This window comes from Sinohyriopsis cumingii, chromosome 2 (assembly GCF_028554795.1).
Source record: "Sinohyriopsis cumingii isolate HCF-2022 chromosome 2, ASM2855479v2, whole genome shotgun sequence".
NCBI lineage: Eukaryota > Metazoa > Mollusca > Bivalvia > Unionida > Unionidae > Sinohyriopsis > Sinohyriopsis cumingii.
In genome coordinates, this window is record NC_142962.1 from 27,638,139 (window position 1) to 27,653,080 (window position 14,942).

A 14,942-nucleotide genomic window follows, 5' to 3' on the forward strand; every position below is an offset into this window, starting at 1 on the left:
CAAGCCTAATTCCAATACAGACAGTGTAAAAATAGAACGTAAATTTCAGTCCTTTTCTCAAATTATTCAGCATGGACGGATCTTGTTCTATAAAACTACTCAACACTCTGATTATTATAATATCTTAAATAAATAAGAATCTAAGAGGAAATTGAATGTAAGGATTTCATTTTGATAAACATACCTTAGGCTGAACAAGCAGACTTTGACAGTGATGAACGTGAACCCTTAATACAGCATTATGTAACAGATATTAAATAGGGCAATGTACTCAATAAAGCACTGCTTCAAGAAAGTGAAACTTATATTCAAGAGACAATACATATGAAATGTGGAAAATTGTAAACAATAACAACGCGGCTAAGCTAGGTATGCATTTGTCCCTTCAGACATCAATCTGCAGATGGGGGTTTCAGTACACAACACTATTCACACATAGATAAGGAACGGATTAACATCAGAAACTATCACCAAATCAATGATCATACAAGAGGATACATCTACTGTAGATTTCGTTTCAATAGAGATTTAACAGAATGGAGCAGACAGAAAGAGTGATGGATATTACAATGTTATGTAAATCCTGAACTGTGGCTGCTTCCTTCTCCCCCTTATTTTTTTATTCTCCTCCGTCCCTTTGCTAAACTCTTGGCATAATCTCTGCGGCTTTGGAGACGTTTGATGATTTCCTGTATCGATGAATTAAATGTCACGTTGATGTATTCTTTACATACTATTTGATATTTTGTTTCATGGCAAATCAATTTTTTTAAAAATTTTCATTATCATATCATATAAACAATGTATGACCTGTGAATAATGACTACATATTTCATTAATTGGTTCCTTTATATTTGTTTGAATTGTTTTATCCAAGTGTGTATGGGTCCTGTGTTAAATAAAGGGATTGGCTTTTAATTTGCCGGTGGATAAATATACTGAATGGTTCGATAAATGACGAGATGAAATGAGTACATTAACGGATGGGTCTGTAATTAAAACGCATTCTGCATTGGGCAATGTTGTGATATAATTAACCCAGTTTAGATGGTTTTTTCACCCCATAGTCTTTTGTCTAATGTTATGTAAATACGATTAATTGATTAAAGCTAGTGAGTGACACTTTAATTTTTTCTCAGTGTTTGTTATCACTGGGGGTAAATTATTATGTTGGTGTCTAGTCTAGTTTTATATCCCAAAATCTCATGTATACGGTGACATGTCTTAAAGAAAAAAATCATTTCCTCTTACTGCCTAAACGACGTTATTGTTTAGTCCATTGTACAATGTGATACGCAGATATGGCTTTTAAATATCAGTGCAGGAGCCATGTGAAATCCACAGTCATTAGGGGCATGAATAGCATTGATATTTTACAGAGACGTGGGATGTCTACCCCCTCTGAGGCGTTTAATTGATAAATTTACATATTTTAACATCTTTTAGAGACAGAATACAACAAATCGTGGAATGCATGTCAGACCCTATTGATTAAAATTAGTTAGATATATCGGTCCGAATCTCTGGGTGTTAAATGAATGGCAGTTATCTGCGAGATCCATTACGGCAAACCTATACAAAAATGTCCTTTAGCGAATTTAACCTGCCGAGAAAACCCAACCGAATTAAATTGAAATAATTGTAAGAATATTTAGAAAAAGAACAAGCATCTAGCGATGGACAATTTCAGACGAAGTTAACTAGGCCATCTGAAAAACACATACGTTTTCATGTAATGGTCTAGCAGATCGATCCTACTTACAAGACACGTATGTTTTCATGATCTATTATAACAGATCGATCGTGCTTACAAGACACGTATATTTTCATGATGTGTTATAACAGATCGATCGTGCTTACAAGACACGTATGTTTTCGTGTAGTGTTATAACAGATCGATCGTGCTTACAAGACACGTATGTTTTCATGATGTGTTATAACAGATCGATCGTGCTTACAAGACACGTATGTTTTCGTGTAGGGTTATAACAGATCGATCGTGCTTACAAGACACGTACGTTTTCGTGTAGTGTTATAACAGATCTATCGTGCTTACAAGACACGTATATTTTCATGATGTGTTATAACAGATCTATCGTGCTGGCAGGAAAACTACAAACCCTTCCAAATGACATTGCCACGAGTCAAAAGTGTGGCTATAGTGACTTGGACCGTTTTTGCACTATCTTAAAACCATTGAAATTTAGAAAGAAATAACCACTTTAAACCTAAGAGAAAACCTCGTCCTAGTTAATGATTTCATACATTTGTCACCTTTAATAGAGCTGACCGGGCAACGTGTTTTACGCAATTCTGTTGGACCCAACATTTTAAAAGGTCAAAATTATTTCTTTTTCTGAGTACATTAAAGAGAATAATTCAGCGTGAATTTATAGAGGTTACCTTCTAACAAAACAGAGCAGAGAATATGTGTGAGACCTTAAAAAGGAAAATACTACACAAATTTAGCAAATTACCAGATGTGTTTATGGGACGGATAAGTAAAGCGGCATAGTATTTTCCATTGTAGGAGATGGCAAACTAATTATCTGCATGTGTTTTTCTTCTTTTCTTAAGCAACTAAATTATTTTGTCTGAGTTTGTTTGGTTTTTAAAGACAAAATGATTCTGATTATTTTATGTCATGTTCCAGAGTAAGGATACTTATATGGTGATCGACACTCTCTTTCATGGATGATGTTTCCATTTATACTTTCGGGGATGTTTTGTCCATTTACAATCTCTTTGATGGATGCTCGTTTTCATCCACAATCTCGGTCAGTGATGAGTTGTCCATCTGCAATCTCTGTCAGTGATGAGTTGTCCATCTGCAATCTCTGTCAGTGATGAGTTGTCCATCTGCACTCTCTGTCGGTGATAAGTTGTCCATCTGTCCTCTGTCAGTGATGAGTTGTCCATCTGCACTCTCTGTCGGTGATGAGTTGTCCATCTGTCCTCTGTCAGTGATGAGTTTTCCATCTGTCCTCTGTCAGTGATGAGTTGTCCATCTGCACTCTCTGTCGGTGATGAGTTGTCCATCTGTTCTCTCTGTCACTGATGAGTTGTCCATCTGCACTCTCTGTCGGTGATGAGTTGTCCATCTGTTCTCTCTGTCAGTGATGAGTTGTCCATCTGCACTCGCTTTCAGGAATGATTTGTCTATCTATACTCTTTTACAATGATGATTTTTTTTCCATCCATGCTCTCCTTCAGGGATGATTTCTTCATCTACGCCCTCTTTCAGGAATTATTTGTTTCTATCTACTCTCTCTTTCAATGATGATTCTTTCTACAGCTACGCTCTCTATCTATGGTGATTTATGTATGTACGCTCTCTTTCAGGGATGTATTTATCCATCTATGCTCTCTTTTAAGGATTATTTGTTTCCATCCACGCTCTTTTTCAGGGATAATTTTTTTCTTCATCTACGATCTCTTTCAGGGATGATTTTTCGATATACAATCTCTTTTAGGGTTGACGTTTTCCACCCGCGCTTTCTTAATGAGACGATTTTGTTCCATCCACGCTCTCTTTTATGGATGATTTTATTTTACATCTACGATCTCTTTTAGGGATGATTTGTCAATATAGGTTCTTTTATAGGATGATATTTTTCTATCTGCGCTCTCTTCAGTGGTGATTTATGCGTCTACGCTCTATTTCGGGGATGATTTATCCATCTACGCTCTCTTTGAAGGATGATTTTTGTCCATCTACACTTTCTTTCATAGATGATTTTGTTCCATCTATGCTCTCTCTGTCTCTGTCTCTGTCTGTGTGTCTCTGTCTCTGTCTGTCTGTCTCTCTCTCTATTATATCTATCTATCTATCTATCTATCTATCTATCTATCTATCTATCTATCTCTAAACTTCCTTTCAGCGATGACTATTTCCATCTACGATTTCTTGCAAGCATGTTATTTCCATCAAAGCTCTCTTTCAGAGTTGACTTTTTCCATCTATACTCTTTTTCAGGAAAATTTTGCACCATATGAGCTCTCTTTCATGGATGAATTTTTCCCCTCCATGTACGCTCTCTTTGACGGATGATTCTTTTCCATCGAAGCTCTCTTTCAGGGATGATTATTTTTCAACTAATCTCTCTTTCAAGGACGATGCTTTTCCATCTACGCTCTTTTTCAGGGATAATTTTGTTGTTTTATCTTTACACTCATTCACGGATGATTTTTCCATCTACGTTCTCTTTCAGCGATCATATTTTTCCATCAACGCTCTATTTCGGGGAGACTATTTTTTTCAACTACGCTCTTTCACGTATGATGTTTTTCCATCTACGCTCTTTTTCAAGGATGATAGTTTTGCATCTACGCTCTTTTGCGTGGTGAATTTTCCATCGGCGACCTCTTTCATTGATAATTTATGTTCCATCTACGTTCTCCTTTACTGATGAGATGTCAATCTACGTTCTCTTTCAGGGAATGGTTTTCCATGTACGCTCCTTTGCATGGATGATTTTTACATTCACTTTCGTGAGATTAAATAGAAATAAGGCGTAATCCTGCCATCTCGTCTTCCTGAATCAGAGTACTGAGTGGCGATGATTATATCGGTGTACTATGTGGCAATGATTATATCAAGGTACTGAATGGCGATGATTATATCGGGGTACTGAGTGGCGATGATTATATCGGTGTACTATGTGGCGATGATTATATGAAGGTACTGAGTGGCAATGATTATATCGGGGTACTGAGTGTCTATGATTATATCAGATTCAATCCCATTACACTGGCTTTATAACAAAATGATACTTTGAAACATAATGGTACTTTGAAGGTATCGTGCTTTTGAAAACATGTCCTGCGCAGGTAAAATTTACGATAGAGTGGTTAACATTCATGTTTCTCGCAGCTTTATGTAAAATCTAATTTTATTTTATTTTTATTTGAGCTACTCTTGACTCACAACACTTGTCATCGGTCTGTAAATAGTAGAACATGTATTATTTTCTGCGCAATGAAAGTCAAAGGATGATGTATTATAATCGACAGAATGACTCGTGATTAAAGCGTTGGACTCTTGACTGGAAGTTTGTGGGCTAAATTTCAATCATCGACTGTCATGGTGTCTTTTGGACAATTTAAATTACGTTTTTCGGCTCAGCTGAAATATTTCAAAATGGCGTTTGCCGTAAAACATCACCCTAAAAAAAGAAGAAAAAGAAATTTAAAAAAATGCGGACACCAGGAAAACAAGGAAATACAAAATGTACAAATCCAAATCCAAAACAAATGAATCCTCTGCATATGTGTAATGTTTATTATACGGTTTAAAGTAAAAACTATATATTCTTCATATTCAACCATCGCCTCCACCATCAGAGGCCACATTAAAAAAGGGTGTCTTTAGTTAGAACTGTCCATGAAGGGGGAGAGGCAGAGTATAATGCAGTTGATGTTTATTTTTCTACAGAGTGGTAAAATTCAATATTAATCGATACATTTGCATATCAGTAAAAAGTATCGTTAAAATCAACACTGCTTTCACATATCAATAAACGCTATTATTTTTATCAATATCTTTATCATATATTAGTAAAAAAAATATCGTTATTAATATCGATATCATGTATCAGTAAAAGATATTGTTATCAAAATCGATATAATATCCCAGTAAAAGCTTCCTTTATCAGTATCGATATATTATATCTGTAAAAGCTATCGTTATAAAAAGTCGATATGATACACCAGTGAAAGCTAACATTATCAATATCGATGTCACATGTTATACAGACGTCAGCGAAGAAGTTTGTACGTTCTCTTTTATTGTGATATTTGCCTTGACCTTTTGACAAATGTGTGTGGGTGTGATTTGGATTTTTGGCGTAGCTTTAACGTTTTTCCAGTCATATCGCTGCGATGTCTGCAGTGTGACAGTTTATAGTGATGTATAGCACTGGGGCATCATGCCGCATGACGTCCCACCCGGTGAAATTATCCTGACACCAGGCCGACCAGTCCTAACACTAACCTCTTAATGCTGAGCGCCAAGCGAGGCAGCTGTTAGTACCATTTATGTAAGCCTTTGGTATGACTCGGCCAGGGATCGAACCCATGACCTCCCGCATCCGAGGCGGACGCTTTAACCGCTAGGTCACCGGAACGGTCCGTTTTGACAAAGACTTCTCTTATGAAGCTGAATATATCGTGATCAAGCTGAATATATCATACTAAAGCTAAGCATATCGTCATAGCAGTTCAGTACATTGGTAAGCGGGGCGTACTATTATAAATGTCTTTGCAAAGCTAAGCCGATAGTGTGTGATGACATGCATGTCTTGGAATTAGCATTGAATGATCATAGTATCGTGTAATTATGATCATGGTGTAATATGGAGTTTTAGTTGCTAATATTTTTAGAGTAATAGAAACTTTACCCACTAATAATATAGTATAATCAATGTTTGGGTATAAATGTAGATGTATATTCCTCAGTTCTTACGCAAGTACGTCCCTGTACAGAGACACATATATGTCGTAGCAATACATTCAACACTACAAATGCATGTACCTCTCAGTATGGAGCCTCATTTTTTTTACAATTTATTCAGCACTACATATTTTATAAATGCACACTGGCAATACATTGATTTGCAATGTATTTTCCGAGATAGATTATGCATTTTACTATGTATGTATGTATGTATGTATGTATGTATGTATGTATGTATGTATGTATGTATGTATGTATCTGTATGTCTGTCTGTGTCTGTATATGCATGCATCTAGTTATCTCTCTATATTTCTGTATGTGTATCTATCTATCTATCTATCTATCTATCTATCTATCTAGCCACATGAGCACTGACATCAACTCATTTATGATTTAGACGCATAAATACTCTAATGTTCGGATCGTCTTTATACTAATTAATGTATCGGTCCATTCACTCATTAGTCCATTTTTACATTCATATATTCAACTTATGAACATCTAGTGACGGACAAACGGACAGTCGAATAGGTACATAGATACCTAACTCCATTTTACGCTATAGAGTCATTCACGTTTCACTGTGGAAAACAATTCCCAACCGACCAAGCCCCCTCCCCACCCCCGAAAAATAAAAGAAATCGCGAGATTGAAAGAATCTTCAGCATAATTTAATAGGTGTATGGGGTCATGTTTGAGATGTGGAGTTCCTTAGAAATGTTCAGCTAATTTCCTAGATACGACATTGAATTAAGCCTGTAATTGCTTTATACTTCACAAGAAAATGTTCCCTTGTTGACAAATTGAGGACGGGCTGAGGCGTTGCCTACCTGGAAACAGTTGATTTCGTTTCGGATTATTATCAATTTACAATGTACCCTTTTCGCACGATATCATTTAATCGTAGGGAAGGAAGAATGAATTCAATTAGAAATCGAAAGCATGAATAATCCAAATTACAGATTGTAATTTTAGGATTTATTTAAAAATTCAGAAAATTGGTTGAAACAAACGAAGCGCAATTGTGCTTAAATCACGTGTAGCAAACACTGTGCAGAAAGTGAAGTGAAGAAAGAAACTTTAGCATTGATCACGAAGTATTTGTTTTCAATATTTAGTTGAAATTTGTGGTACTTCGTGAAATCACAAGCTAGGACAAACAAAAGATAAAACATTACCGAATTAAAATATTTATTGCAAAAAACTACTACTTTGCCATCCATTTGGCTAAGAGAGAGAAAGTCTATGGTTTGAAATACAAAGTCGAGAGATGAATGAAACATCGTACAAGAACATCTTGCCATCTTAGATTTGTCTGATATCTAATCTGTTTACGTGGAGAAGGTAATAAATAATAATGATTATGTTCTATTTGTGGGGTAGTTATAGTATAAGTTTTTAACGGGTTTGTTCTGATATGGCAATAACGACTTGTTTTGATATGGCAATAACGACTTGTCAATAGATTAAATGAGTAAGATAATGAGTTGTATATATTTCACTTTTCAAAGGCACAAAGCGTTTCGAATCCAATACCATTCCAAAATCAGTTTCATTGATTCATTAATATAAATATGTTTAATTCTCTTTTATTTATCGTACAAACCAAATCTGATATTGCATCATGTGACAACGTATTATAATTGATTCTTATTAGCTACGAGCTAAACTTATTGGTCAAATAATTTAAGTAACCATGATAAAACAAACCTGAAACAATTTAGCAAGATCCGTGACCTTATCTGGATTATAAAAACAATTTGACAATAGTCATGCCCTCACCAGCATTGCGCAAGCAATTTAACAAGATCCGTGACCATACCTGCATTGTAAAAGCAATTTAAAAAGATCCGTGACCATACTTGCATTGTAAAAGCATTTTAACAAGATCCGTAACATTACCTGCATTGTAAAAGCGATTCAACAAGATCCATGATCATACCTGCATTGTAAAAGCAATTTAACAGTACACGTTACCATACCTGACGCATAAAAACAATGACTATACTTGCAGTAGAAATGCAATTTAACAAGATCCGTAACTCTAACTGCAGTATAAATGCAATTTAACAAGATCCGTAACTCTAACTGCATTGTAAGAATAATTTAACAGGATCCGTGACCTTGCCCGTATTGCAAGAGAAGCAACGACATACGGAGGATAATCTTTTGTTTTTCAAAGTAAATAAACGTGTTTCGAATAGAGTTGTATTGTGTTTTCTTTCATTTAGAAATAGTCACCAGGACTGACTAGCTTAGTTTTGTATATTCTTCAATGTGAAAATAGTAGTCATCACATTGGAAGAGTTTAGCATTGTGTTTTCTTCCATTTAAAAATAGTCATCAAGATTGAATGGTTTAGTATTGTATTTTCTTCCATGTGAAAATAGTAATCACGACTGAATAACTTAGTTTTGTATTTTCTTCCTTGTGAAAATGGTCATCACGACTGAATAACGTGGTATTGTCTTTTCTTCCTTGCGAAAATAGTCATCAAGACTGAATAAACAAGTTTTATATACTTTTATACTTATTTCAGAGATATGATGGAGGATTCGTTCCAGCAAACGATGCATCATCACCATCACCATCATCAAATGTGTAATCCACCACCTCCAATGATGCATCACGATTACAGAAATGATCTTGACATGTCAGCGAAAATGATAGAGGACATGCGTGTTAATCTGACCGGTATGCCGATCGTAAAGAGCGAGCCGTTGCCTCACCACTATTTATGTGGCCCCCCTCTTGATCACAACCACAGACTACATTACCAGGTGCCTCCCTTATGATATGACGTCATTATAGTGGATTATTAATTCCTCGGTTTGTAACAGGGTTTAAAATCGATCGCCACGGCAGTCGGTTGCTATGGAATCGTGTCGTTAGATCGACAATCTTTGAAGATTCTCACATTCATTTTTGGATTAGTGGATAAGACAATATATGTTTGTGTACGAAAGCAAACATAATCACTTTCCAACTTCAATATACGATGGGTTGACTATGGTAAATACAGAAAATATCACAATATCATTTTCATATCAAAGCTCATACATAAATACAAAGAAAATCGCTTGTTTAACAAATGTATTGGTAAAACAGTATAAAATACAATGTAAAGAATAATTTCCTCACCGGTTTGCACCTGACATTATGTACCCTACAACCAGAACAATGAACATTGCTATTTTTAGCATCTGGACCTTCTTCAAGATTGAAAGAAAATAGGACTTGACTCTTAGATGTAAATGAAAACAGAAAAAGCAACCGAAAGAAGAAAGGAAAAGATTATCTGCAGACGCAGGACGGGTACATTGTGATGCAGTACTAGGTGGATACAATTGTCTGAACTGTTTTAAAATTTAGACACAAAGTAACAAGTGAATCTTATTGTGACAATTTTGTGATTTCATATTTGACTATATTGCACTTTTTCGTTTATGGAAGACTGAAAGGAGTGGTGGGAACTGAAGTTGTCAGCAAATTTGCTTTATAATCTACAGAGATTTAATTTTATTTTCTTAGTTTTACACAATTATAAAATCATTTTCAGATTTTATGACGCAGTAACAGGAATAACTTAAAAATAAAACGATAGTTGAAGAAAAGAGATTTAATTACAAAAAGGAATATTGAATGCTAGTGTTTTGATTGGACTCTTTATACAGAAAACCTTTCATTTTCCTTGCCATTTTGTCTTGAATAAAAATAAATGACTGAAAATTAACAATATTAATATTTCCCAACAAATATCTCAGATAGCTATTATTATTATTATTATTATTATCATCATCAAAAGGTATGCTCATATACTGAAAATATTCGTTCAGGGTATTGCTGTATTTGCAAGAATTGTCAGCTGACATGGTCTGAAATTTCGTCCAATGTATGTCTTTAAATTGTACTTTTCCATTTGTAATGAAAACGAGATGCCCTAAAATACATCAGCTGTTTGTTAACTGGTATTGTCAATTTACATCAGCTATAGCGTATATGAATGTTTCATATCTTGCCACGGTTTTGTGTTGTGAATACAGTTAGCGTTCATTATTTTTTGTTCACCATGGAAAAATTTGTTTGTTTATGGAAAAGTGTGATTGTCATTTTAATTTTATTTACATTGATTCGTGTAATATGAGAAAATGAAAAAGATGAAAAAATTGATTTCTTACAAGTTATGTCTTTCTGTTCAGTTATATATTCTATTTCCTAAAAAGGATTTGAAAATTTACCTTGCTTCCTTTTCCTGAGAACAAGTAGATGTCTTTGCATCACAAAGATGCAAAAATGATACGTTACTTGTTGTTGATTTAACACAATATTTCATGGTGGCCAGTATATCTTCTGAAGGAAGAGTCCACGAAAACCCCAAGAAGAACCACCGACACACGGGAAGTTCCTGGCAAGCTTTCTCAGATATCCATGTTCTCCGGGCCAGTGACTCCAACCCACGAACACAGAGGTGAGATGTCAATGATCTGTAAAGGTAAAAGCCATAGACAACTCGGACACCAATGATAACGAATTCTTTAATGAATATATAAAATTTATGAATAAAAAGAGACACACAGTTTTATTAATATTTTTATGTACAAGGCACATTTAAAAAACAAAACAAATTTTATATATATATATATATATATATATATATATATATATATAGAGAGAGAGAGAGAGAGAGAGAGAGAGAGAGAGAGAGATAGATAATTGACGAATGTTCAATATTTCACCAGAACTCAATTTATATTATAAACAATTATGGTATGCATAACACTTATAATCAAGTATTTTATAAATAATTAATCATAATATATTGAGAATTAATTTTAAATTACCCTTTCATTTGTAAAGAATTAGAAAACTTATTTTTATGATACTAGTTTCTACTTTTACTAGTTAAGTTACTCTGTAAATTAGAACAAAATAAAAATATTATTAACTACTTGTAAACAGGGGACATAAAAAAATTTGATTAATGAATGTCGCACAGTGTTTTGAAATTTCGACCTTTTGGATATACCGTATTAAGACGGTGAATCCGATAGGTTTCATATAGCAAGACGTTCCATCTCAGAATCAGCTATACCAATAGGTTGAAAGGAGAAATCTTGCAAAGTATGGGAACTCTTGTTAAAATGTGCGGCAACATGAGATGAAAATGATTGATCGATATAATTTGTTATGTCTGATCTATGTTGGTTCATACGTATAGATATTTGTTGACTGGTTTGTCCAATATATTGGATGCCACATTTTTTGCACGTAATCAATAAATAACATTTGATGTTGCACAATTAGTATCACAACACATATTAAAAGTTTCTTTCATATTATTACTATTGAAAGAAGCATTTTTATTAATAAAAGAACAGTGCGAACATCTAGGTCTATTACATTTAGTTGATGATCCCTTTTTATATGATGTTTCTTTTCTAGTTTAGAATTAATTAGGAAATATTTAAGATTTTTAGTTCTTTTATAAGCAAGTGTGGGTTTAATTGCGTGTAGCGATTCAACACTGCTTTACACGATACTTTGAAAATAAATCCCAATATTTATTGATAATCTTACCTATATTAGGCAAACTTGGATTATATTCAATAACAAAAGAAATGATATCTTCAATTTTTTAATTATTTTACATTGTAAAGATTAAAGAGAAGATACTTTCTGGAAAGCATATATACATGTGTGTGTGTGTGTGTGTGTGTGTTGAAAATATGTTGTACATGTTAAAGTTTGACCTGATTACAGATTGTGGATATATATAATTTTCTAATACTTGCGCAGACTGGACACATAGATTCCACATTTAAATTATATTGTTGAAAATTTGAGACAGACCTTTAACCATTCACAGTAAAATCATTGGAGAATTATGAAAATAATTTTATTTATATAATAAGTGTTTGATTAAAAACATTTTTCTTTAACGCCGATTGTATGTAGCCCAACTAACCATAGTGTTCTAAAACCAAAAGTACTGTTCTAAAACTAACCATAGTGTTTTACAACTAACCATTCTGTTTTACAACTAACCATACTGTTTTACAAACCGAACTTAATTAATTAAAGTGTTATTTGTTCTCTGAAGATTTACTTATCCTTTAGTTCTCAGGTGTGGTGCAAATATTAAAATAATAGTTTTCAGGAATCGCATAATTAGTATAATTTGTAGTTTAGTTGTAATTCCATAACATGTAATTATTTATGTTACCATTTCAAAATCTTTAGCGGCAAATCATTGCTATCTACAAAACTCAGAGCAAAAACTGATACATTCAGCATTCAGTAACAAACACGAATAGATTTCCACTTTATCTATTTTGATTGATAAAAATGCAAGGAAATTTGAGAAAGTAAAAAACAAAATAAATTTAGTCTTGAATATTTTATTGTTGCGTAATGTATCCTAACTTTTATGAACTTTGCGTAATACGTTTTGATGAAATAATTTAGGTATTATAAGGTTGCAGAGACTTCCGATTTTTATTTTTTAAGATAATCATTTACAAAATATGCCATACTCTCGGACTCCAAATTTATTTAGACATTTTTCATTAGAAGTATTGTAGAATCAACTCGAGCTTTACAGTTTAAGGAAGCATTTGTCATTATTATCTCCAATTTATTGTTAAAAAAAAACACGTAGGTGTGGAAAGGAAAAAATCACATCAAACAATATATGTAGTTTTATATTATTATTATTATAATTATTATTATTATTATTATTATTATTATTATTATTATTATTATTGTTGTTGTTATTATTATTATTATTATTAAATGAAACAATTGCCTTATAATTTGCATGATGCAAGGCTAAAAGATGTTGGAATTTCATAAAGTTCTTTTGCCATAAAATAATCCAAAAAATGCAGAATGGTTTGAAATATCGAAATGATAATTTTGTGATAAATTCATTGTCATCTAAATAAGTCACACTTTATGTTATAAACAGCATAATCTAAAGCATAACCCTGTATAATAAATTAAAACCCTGTATTATAAAATTCAAACCCTGTAGTATAAAGTCAAACGCGTGTAGTATAAAATTTCATTAATCAATTATCCTTTGATCGTTTATCTATTTGCTATATTTTTGGTTAGAGTCTTTAGACTTATACTACCCTTGAACACTGTAAAAGACAATAAAGCCTGTATTGCCTAACCTTTAAATTTTATGAGTTTTAGTACACTCATAAGATGGACACTTTCCAAATCAGCCCAGCAGAGGGACAATCACTTTAGAACGTACATCATTAGATCTCTTGAATGCCATATTATGTTATGGCATGATAGGACTTGGTATGCTGTCAAATTATATATATATATATATATATATATATATATATATATATATATATATATATATATATATATATATATATATATATATATATATATATATAATTAGATATATTAGTGTGTGTGTGTGTGTGTGTGTGTGTGTGTGTGCTTATATCGTTAAACAAATAAATGTATTACTTGACAGCTGCAGTCGAATTCAAGTTATGATTTGACAGTCACAGGCAGTTGAATTAAAATGGGTACACATTTTAATTTTGTTTTCTTAAAATTACACTAAGACTGTAACTATTACACCAAGATTACAAATATAACACCAAGGCTGTAATTACTACACCTGGACAGTAATTTCTACACCAAGACTGTAATTACTACACCAAGACTGTAAATATTACACCAAGATTACAACTATTACACTGAGACTAATTATTACACCAAGACTGTAAATATTACACCAAGATTACAAATATTAAACCAAGACCGTAATTACTGCACCACGAATGTAAATATTACACAAAGATTGCTAATATTACCCTGAAACTAAATATTACACCTACACTGTAAATAAACAATGCAATAATAAATGTGCTGGAAATGTAAAATTCGTAGCTAACAATCATGTTTTTTTTTCTTCATTAAACTCTTTCTTCAAGGAATATATGTAGAATATAAATTTTGAGGCACATTTCTTTTTAAGTGTTAAATTTAAAAGTTAATTCAACCAACATAAAGGTGACAAGTTGTTCCAAATATAGTATTAGTATTCACTTCTAATGATATCGCTTAGAACCAAAAGATTATATGGATATGAAACTAGCTTAAAAAGTACAAATCTTCAATAATTTGCATTTGTAATTTTTCCAACTTGTTTTTATTTTGACTCTATATGGAAAAGCCGAGAATTTAAATGCTTTAGAAGGCAAAGCACAAACGATATATAGTCCCAGTCTAACTGTCAAAAGAGATCCCATGAAGTGGCTTTTCGAAACAGTGAAACAAAGTTCTCTTTTGGGTCCCAAACCCAGAAGGTCATACAGGTCTTAGATCAGGTCGCATCAAGTGATTCGTGTCAAATCAAAACTGACTTTCAAAATCTAGCATAAAAGATAAAGCTTGCAGTGTCTGTATTTATCATAATTTGAATTGGCTTAAATCTACATATTCAATTTGACGA

At 33.0% G+C, this 14,942-nt stretch overlaps 1 protein-coding gene across 1 annotated transcript in view; it reads left to right on the plus strand.

Moving 5' to 3' along the window:
* LOC149804527 (homeobox protein SIX6-like) overlaps positions 1-12,553 on the plus strand; it is a 47,495-nt gene extending 34,942 nt beyond the window's left edge. The window contains exon 2 of the mRNA XM_089941114.1: positions 8,994-12,553. Within this exon, the coding sequence (XP_089797240.1) occupies positions 8,994-9,249 (256 nt within the window). The 3' untranslated portion in view covers positions 9,250-12,553. The remainder of the gene's footprint in view (positions 1-8,993) is intronic.
* The last annotated feature ends 2,389 nt before the right edge of the window (positions 12,554-14,942 follow it).